The 18,858-nt window shown below is 42.4% G+C and overlaps 1 protein-coding gene across 1 annotated transcript in view; it reads right to left on the bottom strand.

Annotated features, from left to right (window-relative positions):
- The window catches only part of LOC115127219 (uncharacterized), a 93,545-nt gene that overhangs the window by 33,926 nt on the left and 40,761 nt on the right, over nucleotides 1-18,858 (bottom strand). The window contains exons 3-7 of the mRNA XM_065023646.1: nucleotides 8,153-8,294; nucleotides 6,114-6,283; nucleotides 3,126-3,304; nucleotides 2,309-2,462; nucleotides 637-778 (exon numbers count right to left, since the gene is read on the bottom strand). Coding sequence (XP_064879718.1) covers nucleotides 637-778; nucleotides 2,309-2,462; nucleotides 3,126-3,304; nucleotides 6,114-6,283; nucleotides 8,153-8,294 — 787 coding nt within the window. The remainder of the gene's footprint in view (nucleotides 1-636; nucleotides 779-2,308; nucleotides 2,463-3,125; nucleotides 3,305-6,113; nucleotides 6,284-8,152; nucleotides 8,295-18,858) is intronic.

The raw sequence follows: 18,858 nt of genomic DNA, 5'->3' as shown, positions 1-18,858 counted from the left end.
AACCCAATGGTTACTCTGAATGAGCTCCAGGGTTCCTCTGTGGAGATGGGAGAACCTTCCAGAAGGACAACCATCTCTGCAGCACTCCACCAATCAGGCCTTTATGGTAGAGTGGACAGACGGAAGTCACTCCACAGTAAAAGGCACATGACAGCCAGCTTGGAATTTGCCAAAAGGCACCTAAAGGACTCTCAGACCATAAGAAACTAGATGCTCTGGTCTGATGAAACCGAGATTGAACTCTTTGGCCTGAATGCCATGCGTCACGTCTGGAGGAAACCTGGCATCACTCCTACGGTGAAGCATGGTGGTGGCAGCATCATGCTGCGGGGATGTTTTTCAGCGGCAGCGACTGGGAGACAAGTCAGGATTGAAGGAGCACAACGCAGGAGTGGCTTTGGGGACAAGTCTCTGAATGTCCTTTAGAGGCCCAGCCAGATCCCGGACCTGAACCTGATCTAACATCTCTGGAGAGACCTGAAAATAGCTGTGTTTTCACTTTGTCATTATGGTGTATTGTGTGTAGATTGAGCAGGATTTTAAAAAATGTCATCCATTTTAGAATAAGGCTGTAACTTAATAAAATGTGGATCAAGGGGTCTGAATACAAATGCATTGTACAGTAACAGTACGTACTCTAAGAAGTAGGTGAGGCTGTAGGTGATGTTGTCGTCACTCTCGGAGTTGTTGTCAAGGGGATGCCACCAGCAGGTGAAGACCTCCATGTTGGGCGAGTGGCAGTAGTAGATGTGGGGCCGGGTCGTCACGGCAACAGCAACTGGGGGATAAAACGAGAGGTTAAGGACTCTAACCATCTCTATGGATATCTGCATTCACTGTCGTTTTTTTTCTAAAGACTGATATATTTTTCTATGCACTTTTTAGTGAATACACGGATCAACAATTTATAAACATGAAGAAATACATGCCAAAATCATTCAGGTATCAAAATAATCCATATTATAAAACATCAGCCTCTTAACATTTCACCAGGCCTCTCAGGTGCCTTGGTTGTCAGGGCAACTCAAATCCAGGTTTATGACATTTGGGTGAACGCTAATAACTGTTAAACCGTTAACCAGTATAGAAGCTCACAAAGGGTGAGGTGAGTTTGTCTGGATGGCGATGCTGGAACAACCCCATGTGATACAAACTAAGGAAGTTTGAACACAAGTGTTTTGTGAAGTTATTTTCTTCTTATGTCATTGAACTCGAAACAGAGATCTCATATGTTTGAAAACAAACAGTTGTAAAGAATAGCACACACACTGAAGAGGGGGTCTAGTTGCACCAAAAACAAGTTGAAGCTAATATACAGGTTGGTCTTACGACTCTTGTTGAGAGCAGCAGCTGGTAGGAAACTGAACTGAACCCCAAATCAAACAGTAGGACCTCGTGAGAAGGATTACATCTCCAACAGTGACACTCAGGCTGACTGGAACAAACAGTTACTGTTTAAATCCATTTATTTCCCTGAAGAAGCACATTATGTAACTTACAGTGAGGTGGACACTTATGATTTAAACATTGTATAGACAATACCTTTCACTTTAATGATTAACCCATGTTATGTTTTATGAGGCTATTACACCATGACAAGTTTTATAAGGCTAATAAACATGACCGTCTTGAATAAGGCTGTTCAATTGACAGTTAATGTTCTATGTATTTCCCATGTCAGGAAATACAGTATTTCTGAGGCAGTACGGTAGTGACAGACTGACTGTCACACACACACACACACACACACACACACACACACACACACACACACACACACACACACTCAAACACACACTCAAACACACACACACTCCCTGCTGTGGAGGTGCATCCAGGTAACATCTGTTGAGAGACTTATAATGAGGTGAGGTCACTAGAGAGAACAGGCCTTGACCTACCCATTGTCTAATGACTGACTGAGATTACTGGTCCATTGAGAAGTATTACTACATACTGTACTTCTTAATGGACCAGTAATCTCAGTCAGTCAGCAAATTAAACAAAAGCAAAGAATCTTGTCAATGGATTTTTTCAGAATCACAAATCCTACTAGGAAAACAGGACCACTCTGGAAACTGGCCTTATAGACTACATGTGACAGGCATATATAACAGTACAGACAGTACAGATATGACATTGGCAGTTTCCTATTCATAGGCGCTTGGCAGTGTTTGAGGCACACGAACAGTGCATTCAGAAAGTATTCAGACCCCTTCCCCTTTTCCACATTTTGTTATGTTATAGCCTAATGCTTCAGAATAGGAGTTGACAGTAACTGAATCATCAGACAGTTAAGAGTCCCTACCGGGGGTAGATTTGACTGGGACGCAGAGTAGGACAGGGGTGCTCCACTTGCTCCAGAGGCCGTTGTTGCGGGAACGGCATCTCACCCTGACAATGTACTCTCCTACCGGCAGATCCAGCAGCTCCAGACAAGGCTCTCTCAGCAAGCCCTTCACCTGCAGACACACAGGGGGCGATAGTGAGCTGTCAGTAGCAGTTACAGTACACATACATCATTTAACAGATGCTCTTATCCAGAGCAATTTACAGTAATGAGTACATACATTTTCATACATTTTGTCATACTGGTCCCTCATGGGAATCAAACCCACAACCCTGGTGTTGCAAGCACCATGCTCTACCAACTGAGCTACACGGGATAGAGGTACCAGAAGGTGATAGAGTAGTATGATACTGGTTAAAGTGACAGTTTAAAAATTCGATACTGTTGCAATAATATGGTACTGTTTAAAAAAGATCTTTCACCGTTCAGCCAGACTAAACCATGAAGCCATAGAGAGCTGCTGCAATTCTATTTGTTTCTGTTCTTTCTCTTCTCTCATCTGACAAAGAGGCAGGCTCATCGGTCGTAACGTGGGTAACAGACAAACTCCCGGTTTAACTGTGAAATAAGCACATCTTCCTAAAGAATCAATCATGGACATGACATGCTTCCCAAGTCACACGCTTAACACCCTCAAATGGTGTTGATAAACACTGCACCTACACCTCTCCCTCTCTCTCTGTCCGTCTCCGTCTCTCCCTCTCCGTCTCTCTCTCTCTCTATTTCCCCCTCTCCATCTCGCGCTCTCTCTGCCCCCCCCCCCCTCTCTCTCTACCTTCCAGTTGTTGGGCTCGGCGATGTGTCGGTACTGCAGCTCGAAGACCAGGGTGATCCAACCGTACTGGATGTGGGAGGGATTGGGGTAAACCCAGGACACCATGGCGGTGCGGCCAGCTTCCTCCTCCGTCTCATTCAACAGGGTGTAGGTCAAGTTAACCGGAGCCTCTGTCTCCACTGCAGACAGACAGACAGACAAGAAAACTGCATCGTGTGGGCTTGTTATGGTTGTTAGCTTCACAGGGAGAGAAGAAGAGCTAGAACGTAAATAGAGAAACAATGAGATGGGAGGATGGTGAAAGGAAAAGGCCTAGGCTGGCAGTCAGGGGGAGGGGAGAATACACAATGAACAGCAAACAGGATGTGGAGGGACAACAAGCAACATGCTGAGGTAATGGCACGTGAATGGGGTTATCTTTTATAATGAACATGGAGAAAGGCCAGTTGGAAGGGGTTTCAGAGTAAGAAGGGGAAGCTGAATAGTTTCTGAATGACACATCTCTATTGTTACCGTGAGAAAAAGCCTAGAGCCTGGAGAGGAACCCTTCTATTTTCCTTCACATGCGTTACTATTCTCTGTGTATACAGAAGCACAATGTAGACATGAGTGATGACTGTTTGCAATGTGCATAGAGTATTGAACATTCACATGCACGTGTACATGTACACAAACACACACACACACAAATCAGGGTGCTCTTTCCATCGGCTTTGGGAGTGCACTCACTGATGGAGAAGTAAGGGGGACAGAATGTATCTGATGGGATCAGATGTGCCCTGCTAGGAGGGGACTAACTCCCATTGGACTGAGTTGAAATGAGGAGGAGCTGACGTCACACAAACAGGGAGAGGAGGCGTGGCCGACGCCAGACACACAGGAAGAGACATCACAAATATCAGACACAACAGTTGGTTAACACAACAGTCATAGGTTGAGCAGAAATAGCACCCTATTCCATATACTATAGTGTACTGAAATAGAACCCTATTCCATATAATATAGTGTACTGAAATAGCACCCTATTCCCCTTAGGTTCTGGTCAAAAGTAGCACACTATCTAGGGCAACTAGATTCAGCTGCAGGGCGACTTTTGTTGGAGCTAATGGTTGAGGGGCTGGAAAATAATGATAATAATTTGTACACTGCAAATTGACCACAACTAAGCCCCAAAAGAGATCGTATTTGAAAAGAACAGTAATTTCATACCTTGATTACATTGAGACAACATCACATATTTCTACTTCTTTATTTGTGTAAATACTTGGGAGCAGATTTCCTAAATTAAACTTAATTTTAGCTGAATTGCTGCTGATTTGACAGTTTTCTTCTTTTGGGGGGGCAAGAGAAATCACTAGCCAGATGGTTTTTGATCTCGGGAGCAGGATGCCGTTCCAGACTGAGTGGAGCCCCCAAGTGGTCTATATCAGGGGTTCCCAAACCGTTCCCCCATTCCAGCATTGGGGAACAGCCTGCCCCCCCTCGCATGCGCATCATCTATTTCTATGGGCACAAGCTCTGTTCATGACACAAACTGTTCACACCCTTCTTGTTGGTGGAGAGAATTTTGCAGGTTTCTGTAATTCTACACATTTTGTCATGGGGTCAGAAGAACATTTAACAGTTTTAAAGCTAATTTTATTGCAATTGTATTCATTTTGCCATGTCTAATGTGTATTCATGTTAAATTTGAGTGACTAAAAACGTACAACAATATCTATGGGCTAAAAACATATAAATCAACTTTAGCAAACATGGGCTAGTTGAGCTGGACATTTCTGACAAGTTATAAATAGCTCTCTAAGTTATGTAATGACGAACATGATAAGAGGAACTGATGATGTACTACCCAAATTTGACCCAGTTTGGGAACCACTGGTCTATATCACACTGTACCTATATCATCCACATTCAGGCAGTGGTCTATATCACCCTGTTCCTATATCATCCACATCCAGGCAGTGGTCTATATCACCCTGTACCTATATCATCCACATCCAGACAGTGGTCAATATCACCCTGTACCTATATCATCCACATCCAGACAGTGGTCAATATCACCCTGTACCTATATCACCCTGTACCTATATCATCCACATCCAGACAGTGGCCTATATCACACTGTACCTATATCACCCTGTACCTATATCATCCACATCCAGACAGTGGCCTATATCACCCTGTACCTATATCAGCAACATCCAGACAGTGGCCTATATCACCCTGTACCTATATCAGTCACATCCAGACAGTGGTTGATATCACCCTGTACCTGTATCAGCAACATCCAGACAGTGGCCTAAATCACCCTGTACCTATATCATCCACATCCAGACAGTGGACTATATCACCCTGTACCTATATCACCCTGTACCTATATCATCCACATCCAGACAGTGGCCTATATCACACTGTACCTATATCACCCTGTACCTATATCATCCACATCCAGACAGTGGCCTATATCACCCTGTACCTATATCAGCAACATCCAGACAGTGGCCTATATCACCCTGTACCTATATCAGTCACATCCAGACAGTGGTTGATATCACCCTGTACCTGTATCAGCAACATCCAGACAGTGGCCTAAATCACCCTGTACCTAAATCACATCCAGACAGTGGACTACACCCTATATCATCCACATCCAGACAGTGGACTATATCACCCTGTACCTATATCATCCACATCCAGACAGTGGTCTATATCACCCTGTACCTATATCATCCACATCCAGACAGTGGTCTATATCACACTGTACCTATATCAGCTACATCCAGACAGTGGTCTATATCACCCTGTACCTATATCAGCCACATCCAGACAGTGGTCTATATCACCATGTACCTATATCATCAGCAACACCCAGACAGTGAACTATATCACCCTGTACCTATATCATCAGCCACACCCAGACAGTGAACTATATCACCCTGTACCTATATCATCAGCCACACCCAGACAGTGATTTATATCTCGCTGTACCTATATCAGCCACTTCCAGACAGTGGTCCTTGGAGCTGAACACTCCGTGGGAGGTCCTGGCCACCACGTTCATGCAGTATCTGGTCCAGATGGATGTGTGGCCGCTGTCAAAGTGACAACTGTTGGGGCCGCCCGTTACATAGTCTGGACACTCATGCCTCGGCCCCTTTCTGTAACAAACAACAAAGGAATGATATGGTCAATTCAATTCAATTCAACTAATTTATTTTAATGAAGACGGACTCTTCGGATACATTGTTACTACACGATGTGATAGAATGAAAATACCTGCATTTACTGTGGAAAAAGCCTTGAAATTAAAAATGAATCTTGGAGTATTTCAAGGCGTTTTTTAACGAATGCAGGATTTTATCCTCTACCAATCCTGCAACAAGGAGAGTACAAGGTGTGTACTGTGTATATATATATATAGTATATCGTACATGGTGTGTATATATATATATATATATATAGTATATAGTACATGGTGTGTGTATATACAGTATATAGTACCCGGTGTGTGTATATATACAGTATATAAAGCCTGGTGTGTGTATATATACAGTATATAGTACATGGTGTGTGTATGTATACAGTATATAGTACCCGGTGTGTGTATATATACAGTATATAGTACCCGGTGTGTGTATATATACAGTATATAGTACCTGGTGTGTGTATATATACAGTATATAGTACCTGGTGTGTGTATATATACAGTATATAGTACCTGGTGTGTGTATATACAGTGCCTTTGGAAAGTATTCAGACCCCTGGTTTTTTTCCAAATTTTGTTACATTACAGCCTTGTTCTTAAATTGATTAAATTTTTTAAAAATCCGTCAGCAATCTACACACAATACACCATAATCACACATTTTTGCACATTCATAAAAAACAAAACAGAAATACCTTATTTACATAAGTATTCAGACCCTTTGCTACGAGACTCGAAATTGAGCTCAGGTGCATCCTGTTTCCATTGATCATCCTTGAGATGTTTCTACAACTTGATTGGAGTCCACTTGTGATTAATTCAATTGATTGGACATGATTTGGAAAGGCACACACCTGTTGATATAAGGTCGAGCTTCGAGACAGGATTGCGTCGAGGCACAGATCTGGGTAAGGGTACCAAAACATTTATGCAGCAATGAAGGTCCCCAAGAACACAGTGGCCTCCATCGTTCTGAAATGGAAGAAGTATGGAACCACAAAGACTTTTTCTAGAGCTGGCCGCCCAGCCAAACTGAGCAATCGGGGGAGAAGGGCCTTGGTCTGGGAGGTGACCAAGAACCCAATGGTTACTCTGAAAGAACTCCAGAGTTCCTCTGTGGAGATGGGAGAACATTCCAGAAGGACAACCATCTCTGCAGCACTCCATCAATCAGGCCTTTATGGTAGAGTGGACAGACGGAAGTCACTCCACAGTAAAAGGCACATGACAGCCTGCTTGGAGTTTGCCAAAAGCCATATAAAGGACTCAGACCATGAGAAACAAGATTCTCAGGTCTGATGAAACCTAGATTGAACTCTTTGGCCTTGAATGCCACGTGTCACATCTGGAGGAAACCTGGCATCACTCCTACGGTGAAGCATGGTGGTGGCAGCATCATGCTGCGGGGATGTTTTTCAGCGGCAGCGACTGGGAGACAAGTCAGGATTGAGGGAAAGATGAACAGAGCAAAGTACAGAGAGATCCTTGATGAAAACCTGCTCCAGAGCACTCAGGACCTCAAACTGGGGCAAAGGTTCACCTTCCAACAAGACAACGACCCTAAGCACAATGCAGGAGTGGCTTTGGGGACAAGTCTCTGAATGTCCTTTAGAGGCCCAGCCAGATCCCGGACCTGAACCTGATCTAACATCTCTGGAGAGACCTGAAAATAGCTGTGTTTTCACTTTGTCATTATGGTGTATTGTGCGTAGATTGAGCAGGATTTTTACAAATGTAATCCATTTTAGAATAAGGCTGTAACTTAATAAAATGTGGATCAAGGGGTCTGAATACAAATGCATTGTACAGTAATAGTACGTACTCTAAGGAGTAGGTGAGGCTGTAGGTGATGTTGTCGTCACTCTCGGAGTTGTTGTCAAGGGGATGCCACCAGCAGGTGAAGACCTCCATGTTGGGCGAGCGGCAGTAGTAGATGTGGGGCCGGGTCGTCACGGCAACAGCACCTGGGGGATAAAACGAGAGGTTAATGACTCTAACCATCTCTATGGATATCTGCATTCACTGTCATTTGTTTTCTAACAGACTGATATATTTTTCTATGCACTTTTTTTAGTGAATTTTTTATTTTTTATTTATTTGACCTTTATTTAACCAGGTAGGCTAGTTGAGAACAAGTTCTCATTTACAACTGCGACCTGGCCAAGATAAAGCATAGCAATTCAACACATACAACAACACAGAGTTACACATGGAATAAACAAAACATACAGTCAATAATACAGTAGAACAAAAGAAAACAAAGAGTCTTTATACAGTGAGTGCAAATGAGGTAAGTTAAGGAAATAAATAGGCCCTGGTGGCGGCGTAATTACAATATAGCAATTAAACACTGGAATGGTAGATCGGCAGAAGATGAATGTGCGGGTAGAGATACTGGGGTGCAAAGGAGCAAAATAAATAAATACCAGTATGGGGATGAGGTAGGTAGATAGATGGGCTGTTTACAGATAGGCTAAGTACAGGTGCAGTGATCTGTAAACTGCTCTGACAGCTGGTGCTTAAAGCTAGTGAGGGAGATGTGAGTCTCCAGCTTCAGAGATTTTGCAATTCGTTCCAGTCATGGGCAGCAGAGAACTGGAAAGAAAGACGACCAAAGGAGGAATTGGCTTTGGGGGTGACCAGTGAGATATACCTGCTGGAGCGCGTGCTACGAGTGGGTGCTGCTATGGTGACCAGTGAGCTGAGATAAGGCGGGGCTTTACCTAGCAGAGACTTGTAGATAACCTGTAGCCAGTGGGTTTGGCGACGAGTATGAAGCGAGGGCCAACCAACGAGAGCGTACAGGTCGCAATGGTGGGTAGTGTGTGGGGCTTTGGTGACAAAACGGATGGCACTGTGATAGACTGCATCCAGTTTGATGAGTAGAGTGTTAGAGGCTATTTTATAGATGACATCACCGAAGTTTTACGAGGGTATGTTTGGCAGCATGAGTGAAGGATGCTTTGTATATAGGAAGCCGATTCTAGATTTAATTTGGATTGGAGATGCTTAATGTTGGTCTGGAAGGAGAGTTTACAGTCTAACCAGACACCCAGGTATTTGTAGTTGTCCACGTATTCTATGTCAGAGCCGTCCAGAGTAGTGATGCTGGACGGGTGAGCAGGTGCGGGCAGCGATCGATTAAAAAGCATGCATTTAGTTTTATTTGCGTTTAAGAGCAGTTGGAGGCCACGGAAGGAGAGTTGTATGGCATTGAAGCTCGTCTGGAGGTTAGTTAACACAGTGTCCAAGGAGGGGCCAGAAGTATACAGAATGGTGTCGTCTGCGTAGAGGTAGATAAGAGAATCACCGGAAGCAAGAGCAACATCATTGATGTATACAGAGAAGAGAGTCGGCCCGAGAATTGAACCCTGTGGCACATCCATAGAGACTGTCAGAGGTCCAGACAACAGGCCCTCCGATTTGACACACTGAACTCTATCAGAGAAGTAGTTGGTAAACCAGGCGAGGCTATCATTTGAGAAACCAAGTCTGTCGAGTCTGCCAATAAGAATGTTGTGATTGACAGAGTCGAAAGCCTTGGCCAGGTCGATGAATACGGCTGCACAGTAATGTCTCTTATCGATGGCGGTTATGATGTCATTCAGAACCTTGAGCGTGGCTGAGGTGCACCAATGACCAGCTCTGAAACCAGATTGCATAGCGGAGAAGGTATGCTGGGATTCAAAATGGTCAGTTATCTGTTTGTTAACTTGGCTTTCGAAGACCTTAGAAAGACAGGGTAGGATAGATATAGGTCTGTAGCAGTTTGGGTCTAGAGTTAGGATGACATCTATGTGGGTGCCCGTGTTTACTGATTTGGGGTTGTACCTGGTAGGTTCATTGATAATTTGTGTGAGATTGAGGGCATCAAGCTTAGTTTGAATACACAGCTCAACAATTTATAAACATGAAGAAATACATGCCAAAATCATTCAGGTATCAAAATAATCCATATTATAAAACATCAGCCTCTTAACATTTCACCAGGCCTCTCAGGTGCCTTGGTTGTCAGGGCAACTCAAATCCAGGTTTATGACATTTGGGTGAACGCTAATAACTGTTAAACCGTTAACCAGTATAGAAGCTCACAAAGGGTGAGGTGAGTTTGTCTGGATGGCGATGCTGGAACAAGCCCATGTGATACAAACTAAGGAAGTTTGAACACAAGTGTTTTGTGAAGTTATTTTCTTCTTATGTCATTGAACTCGAAACAGAGATCTCATATGTTTGAAAACAAACAGTTGTAAAGAATAGCACACACACTGAAGAGGGGGTCTAGTTGCACCAAAAACAAGTTGAAGCTAATATACAGGTTGGTCTTACGACTCTTGTTGAGAGCAGCAGCTGGTAGGAAACTGAACTGAACCCCAAATCAAACAGCAGGACCTCGTGAGAAGGATTACATCTCCAACAGTGATACTCAGGCTGACTGGAACAAACAGTTACTGTTTAAATCCATTTATTTCCCTGAAGAAGCACATTATGTAACTTACAGTGAGGTGGACACTTATGATTTAAACATTGTATAGACAATACCTTTCACTTTAATGATTAACCCATGTTATGTTTTATGAGGCTATTACACCATGACAAGTTTTATAAGGCTAATAAACATGACCGTCTTGAATAAGGCTGTTCAATTGACAGTTAATGTTCTATGTATTTCCCATGTCAGGAAATACAGTATTTCTGAGGCAGTACGGTAGTGACAGACTGACTGTCACACACACACACACACACACACACACACACACACACACACACACACACACACACACACACACACACATACACACAGGTCACTAGAGAGAACAGGCCTTGACCTACCCATTGTCTAATGACTGACTGAGATTACTGGTCCACTGAGAAGTATTACTACATACTGTACTTCTTAATGGACCAGTAATCTCAGTCAGTCAGCAAATTAAACAAAAGCAAAGAATCTTGTCAATGGATTTTTTCAGAATCACAAATCCTACTAGGAAAACAGGACCACTCTGGAAACTGGCCTATTTGACTACATGTGACAGGCATATATAACAGTACAGACACTGTGCTGTACTTTAGATAGATATGATATTGGCAGTTTCCTATTCATAGGGGCTTGGCAGTGTTTGAGGCACACGAACAGTACATTCAGAAACTATTCAGACCACTTCCCTTTTTCCACATTTTGTTATGTTATAGCCTTATTCTAAAATAATTAAATAAATAAAAATCTTCACAATACCCCACAACAGAAACCGAAAACAGCTTTTTAGATTTTTTTTCTAATTTATCAAAAATAAAAAACTGAAATATCTTACTTACTTATCTTCTAAGTATGAATTTGAGGCATATAATGAGTTATATGACAACAACGAACAAGATGAAAACAGGGTCTATATACCAAGTCAACATACTGTACATACTGGTATGTCAACCAGTGGGTCAATATACCAAGTCAACATACATACTGGTGTGTCAACCAGAGGGTCAATATACTGGTGGGAGGAGCGATAGGAGGACGGTCTCATTGATGACGTGGATGTCAGGTTGGATTAAATGTGGAAGACACATTTCAGTTAAATGCATTCAGTTGTACAACTGACTAGGTATCCCTCTTTCCAGTTCCTTTCATTGTAATGGCTGCAATGGAATACATGGAACTTTGACTCTATTACAATGAGCCCATCCTCCTATAACTCCTCCCACCATCCTCCTAGGATGTCAAAATGTAGTAGAGCTATATGCCAGTGTTTGTGGGTGGGGTCTCATTGTCTGAGCGAGACTAGCTGTCTGTAGGTGACGTGTGTGTGCATGTGGGTGTGTGTGTACATGTGGGTGTGTGTGTACATGTGGGTGTGTGTGTGCATGTGGGTGTGTGTGTACATGTGGGTGTGTGTGTACATGTGGGTGTGTGTACATGTGGGTGTGTGCAATATCTTACTAAACGTATTACTAAACGTATTAGACTATGAACAACCAGCTGAGAGCTCCACTACATATTAGACTGTGAAAAACCAGCTGAGAGCTCCACTACATTTAGACTGTGAACAACCAGCTGAGAGCTCCACTACATATTAGACTGTGAACAACCAGCTGAGAGCTCCACTACATATTAGACTATGAACAACCAGCTGAGAGCTCCACTACATTTAGACTGTGAAAAACCAGCTGAGAGCTTACCTCCTCTACATATTAGACTATGAACAACCAGCTGAGAGCTCCACTACATATTAGACTATGAACAACCAGCTGAGAGCTCCACTACATATTAGACTGTGAACAACCAGCTGAGAGCTTACCTCCTCTACATATTAGACTATGAACAACCAGCTGAGAGCTCCACTACATTTAGACTGTGAACAACCAGCTGAGAGCTTACCTCCTCTACATATTAGACTATGAACAACCAGCTGAGAGCTTACCTCCGCTATGTATTAGACTATGAACAACCAGCTGAGAGCTTACCTCCGCTACGTATTAGACTATGAACAACCAGCTGAGTGCTTACCTCCGCTACATATTAGACTATGAACAACCAGCTGAGAGCTGACCTCCTCTATATATTAGACTATGAACGACCAGCTGAGAGCTGACCTCCGCTACATATTAGACTATGAACAACCAGCTGAGAGCTTACCTCCTCTATATATTAAACTATGAACAACCAGCTGAGAGCTGACCTCCGCTACATATTAGACTATGAACAACCAGCTGAGAGCTGACCTCCGCTACATATTAGACTATGAACAACCAGCTGAGAGCTGACCTCCGCTACATATTAGACTATGAACAACCAGCTGAGAGCTGACCTCCGCTACATATTAGACTATGAACGACCAGCTGAGAGCTGACCTCCGCTACATATTAGACTATGAACAACCAGCTGAGAGCTTACCTCCGCTACGTATTAGACTATGAACAACCAGCTGAGAGCTGACCTCCGCTACATATTAGACTATGAACAACCAGCTGAGAGCTGACCTCCGCTACATATTAGACTATGAACAACCAGCTGAGAGCTTACCTCCGCTACGTATTAGACTATGAACAACCAGCTGAGAGCTGACCTCCGCTACATATTAGACTATGAACAACCAGCTGAGAGCTGACCTCCGCTACATATTAGACTATGAACAACCAGCTGAGAGCTCCACTACATATTAGACTATGAACAACCAGCTGAGAGCTCCACTACATATTAGACTGTGAACAACCAGCTGAGAGCTTACCTCCTCTACATATTAGACTATGAACAACCAGCTGAGAGCTCCACTACATTTAGACTGTGAACAACCAGCTGAGAGCTTACCTCCTCTACATATTAGACTATAAACAACCAGCTGAGAGCTTACCTCCGCTATGTATTAGACTATGAACAACCAGCTGAGAGCTTACCTCCGCTACGTATTAGATTATGAACGACCAGCTGAGAGCTGACCTCCGCTACATATTAGACTATGAACAACCAGCTGAGAGCTTACCTCCGCTACATATTAGACTATGAACAACCAGCTGAGAGCTTACCTCCTCTATATATTAGACTATGAACAACCAGCTGAGAGCTTACCTCCTCTATATATTAGACTATGAACAACCAGCTGAGAGCTTACCTCCGCTACATATTAGACTATGAACAACCAGCTGAGAGCTTACCTCCGCTACATATTAGACTATGAACAACCAGCTGAGTGCTTACCTCCGCTACATATTAGACTATGAACAACCAGCTGAGAGCTGACCTCCTCTATATATTAGACTATGAACGACCAGCTGAGAGCTGACCTCCGCTACATATTAGACTATGAACAACCAGCTGAGAGCTTACCTCCTCTATATATTAAACTATGAACAACCAGCTGAGAGCTGACCTCCGCTACATATTAGACTATGAACAACCAGCTGAGAGCTGACCTCCGCTACATATTAGACTATGAACAACCAGCTGAGAGCTGACCTCCGCTACATATTAGACTATGAACGACCAGCTGAGAGCTGACCTCCGCTACATATTAGACTATGAACGACCAGCTGAGAGCTGACCTCCGCTACATATTAGACTATGAACAACCAGCTGAGAGCTTACCTCCGCTACGTATTAGACTATGAAAAACCAGCTGAGAGCTGACCTCCGCTACATATTAGACTATGAACAACCAGCTGAGAGCTTACCTCCTCTACGTATTAGACTATGAACAACCAGCTGAGAGCTGACCTCCGCTACATATTAGACTATGAACAACCAGCTGAGAGCTGACCTCCGCTACATATTAGACTATGAACAACCAGCTGAGAGCTGACCTCCACTACATATTAGACTATGAACAACCAGCTGAGAGCTTACCTCCGCTATGTATTAGACTATGAACGACTAGCTTACTACAGTAAGCGACTAGCTTACCACTGTATTAGTGCTATGACTGTGGTCATAGAGGGGCTATGCTGTGAGAGCTTACCTCCACTGCATTAGCACTATTAGGTGCAGTAGTCATAACACTAGTTAGAGATGGTCAGTGCTTAATTGAGTAGGATACAGAATACCTTAGACAAATTAGATGGGTCCAGTCAGAGTAAGGTCCTTGTTCATGTGAGCTGTTCACCAGATAAGCATCACTGACTTCAGTAGTAGTGTTGCAACATATACTGTAGGCAACCCATCATAATACTTACTGTAACTACAATATATACAGTAGGCAACCCATCATAATACTTACTGTAACTACACCATATACAGTAGGCAACCCATCATAATACTTACTGTAACTACAATATATACAGCAGGCAACCCATCATGATACTTAATGTAACTACAATATATACCGTAGGCAACCCATCATAATACTTACTGTAACTACAATATATACAGTAGGCAACCCATCATAATACTTACTGTAACTACAACATATACAGTAGGCAACCCATCATAATACTTACTGTAACTACAATATATACAGCAGGCAACCCATCATGATACTTACTGTAACTACAATATATACCGTAGGCAACCCATCATAATACTTACTGTAACTACAATATATACAGCAGGCAACCCATCATAATACTTACTGTAACTACAATATATACAGCAGGCAACCCATCAACATCATTACTGTAACTACAATATATACAGCAGGCAACCCATCAACATCATTACTGTAACTACAATATATACAGCAGGCAACCCATCAACATCATTACTGTAACTACAATATATACAGCAGGCAACCCATCAACATCATTACTGTAACTACAATATATACAGCAGGCAACCCATCAACATCATTACTGTAACTACAATATATACAGCAGGCAACCCATCATAATACTTTCTGTAACTACAATATATACAGCAGGCAACCCATCAACATCATTACTGTAACTACAATATATACAGCAGGCAACCCATCATGATACTTACTGTAACTACAATATATACCGTAGGCAACCCATCATAATACTTACTGTAACTACAATATATACAGCAGGCAACCCATCATGATACTTACTGTAACTACAATATATACCGTAGGCAACCCATCATAATACTTACTGTAACTACAATATATACAGCAGGCAACCCATCATAATACTTACTGTAACTACACCATATACCGTAGGCAACCCATCATAATACTTACTGTAACTACAACATATACCGTAGGCAACCCATCATAATACTTACTGTAACTACAACATATACCGTAGGCAACCCATCATAATACTTACTGTAACTACAATATATACAGCAGGCAACCCATCATAATACTTACTGTAACTACACCATATACCGTAGGCAACCCATCATAATACTTACTGTAACTACAACATATACCGTAGGCAACCCATCATAATACTTACTGTAACTACAACATATACAGTAGGCAACCCATCATAATACTTACTGTAACTACAACATATACAGTAGGCAACCCATCATGATACTTACTGTAACTACACCATATACAGCAGGCAACCCATCAACATACTTACTGTAACTACAATATATACAGTAGGCAACCCATCATGATACTTACTGTAACTACACCATATACAGCAGGCAACCCATCAACATACTTACTGTAACTACAATATATACAGCAGGCAACCCATCAACATACTTACTGTAACTACAACATATACAGTAGGCAACCCATCATGATACTTACTGTAACTACACCATATACAGCAGGCAACCCATCATGATACTTACTGTAACTACAACATATACAGTGGGGCAAAAAAGTATTTAGTCAGCCACCAATTGTGCAAGTTCTCCCATTTAAAAAGATGAGAGAGGCCTGTAATTTTCATCATAGGTACACTTCAACTATGACAGACAAAATGAGAAAAAAAATCCAGAAAATCCCATTGTAGGATTTTTAATGAATTTATTTGCAAATTATGGTGGAAAATAAGTATTTGGTCAATAACAAAAGTTTATCTCAATACTTTGTTATATACCCTTTGTTGGCAATGACAGAGGTCAAACGTTTTCTGTAAGTCTTCACAAGGTTTTCACACACTGTTGCTGGTATTTTGGCCCATTCCTCCATGCAGATATCCTCTAGAGCAGTGATGTTTTGGGGCTGTTGCTGGGCAACACAGACTTTCAACTCCCTCCAAAGATTTTCTATGGGATTGAGATCTGGAGACTGGCTAGGCATTGTTCGTGTTTCTTGGCCAAAGCAAGTCTCTTCTTCTCACTGGTGTCCTTTAGTAGTCGTTTTCTTTGCAGCAATTCGACCATAAAGGCCTGATTCACGCCGTCTCCTCTGAACAGTTGATGTTGTGATGTGTCTGTTACTTGAACTCTGTGAAGTATTTATTTGGGCTGCAAACTGAGGTGCAGTTAACTCTAATGAACTTATCCTCTGCAGCAGAGGTAACTCTGGGTCTTCCTTTCCTGTGGCGGTCTTCATGAGAGACAGTTTCATCAAAGCGGTTTTTGCAACTGCACTTGGGGTGGCAGGTAGCCTAGTGGTTAGAACTTTGAGCCAGAAACCAAAAGGTTGCTAGATCAAATCCCCGAGCTGACAAGGTAAAAATCTGTTGTTCTGCCCCTGAACAAGGCAATTAACCCACTGCTAGGCCGTCATTGTAAATAAGAATTTGTTCTTAACTGACTTGCCTAGATTTAAAAATGGAAACTTTACAGCTCTTGAAACTTTCCACATTGACTGACCTTCATTTCTCTTTGCTTATTTGAGCTGATTGGCTCCAACGCATTAAGAAGGAAAGAAATTCCACTCCTTCAAGACTGTTGGAAAAGCATTCCTCATGAAGCTGGTTGACAGAATGCCAAGAGTGTGCAAAGCTGTCATCAGCTTTGCTACTTTGAAGAATCTAAAATACATATATTCGTTTAACACTTTTTTGGTTACTACATGATTCCATGTGTTATTTCATAGTTAGGATGTCTTCACTATTATTCTACAATGTAGGAAATAGTCAAAATAAAGAACAGCCCTTGAATGAGTAGGTGTGTGCAAACTTTGTACAAACAAACAAACAAACAAACATACATACATACATATACATATACATATACACATACACACACACACACACACATACACACACACACACACACACACACACACACACACACACACACACACACACACACACACACACACACACACACACACATACACACATACATACATACATACATGCCCTGGGGCGGCAGGGTAGCCTAGTGGTTAGAGCGTTGGACTAGTAACCGAAAGGTTGCAAGTTCAAATCCCCGAGCTGACAAGGTACAAATCTGTCGTTCTGCCCCTGAACAGGCAGTTAACCCACTGTTCATAGGCCGTCATTGAAAATAAGAATTTGTTATTAACTGACATGCCTAGTAAAATAAATATATAAAGTAAGTCTTAAGATTGGTTTCTTGACTGCATAATGTTTTATCCAAAGTGCAACAAAAACACTAGCATTTTTAGCACCGGCAAATTGAATATCAATTGAATATTCATCTTACTAAATGAAGCACACTGAAAATGTCACTCATTTGTTCCCCTCTGTCCTTGATCAAGCTTCTGTTCTGTCAAAAGGGAATGTATTGTACTGTACTGTACTGTACTGGCCACATTGTCCATGATGAGTCTCCCACTGTGAGTTCTGAAGAGCTGCAGGGTACACAGACCAGACCGTGTAGGACGTAGTAGAATAGACTTCATGTCCTTCTCTCCACCCTATTCTCCCTGAATGAGTTTACATGCAGACACATTATCTGACGATGATAAACTCATGTAAGGGGAAGATGGTGGAAATAGTCTAATACACCGTTACCTTAGCTCAACAACTGCTGCCTTACTTTAACAACTAGCAGGCTAAGCAGATGGCTTAACCAGGAACAAACTGGTACTTCGGCAGCTCAGCTAAATATATGATTATTCAGTCGCTTCCATAAACCGATATCAAGGTTTATCCAGACCAGCTGTCTTCCTCCCTCTGTAGAGGCAGCGTTGCTATGTCCGTGGGGGCCGGCAGGCAGGTAGTCCTGATATATCATTCACAACTCATGTTCTGTTTTAT

The sequence above is a fragment of the Oncorhynchus nerka genome, linkage group LG2 (assembly GCF_034236695.1).
Source record: "Oncorhynchus nerka isolate Pitt River linkage group LG2, Oner_Uvic_2.0, whole genome shotgun sequence".
In the NCBI taxonomy this organism is placed as follows: domain Eukaryota; kingdom Metazoa; phylum Chordata; class Actinopteri; order Salmoniformes; family Salmonidae; genus Oncorhynchus; species Oncorhynchus nerka.
The sequence above is the reverse complement of the archived record's forward strand: the minus strand, read 5'-3'. Positions and strand labels throughout refer to the sequence as shown.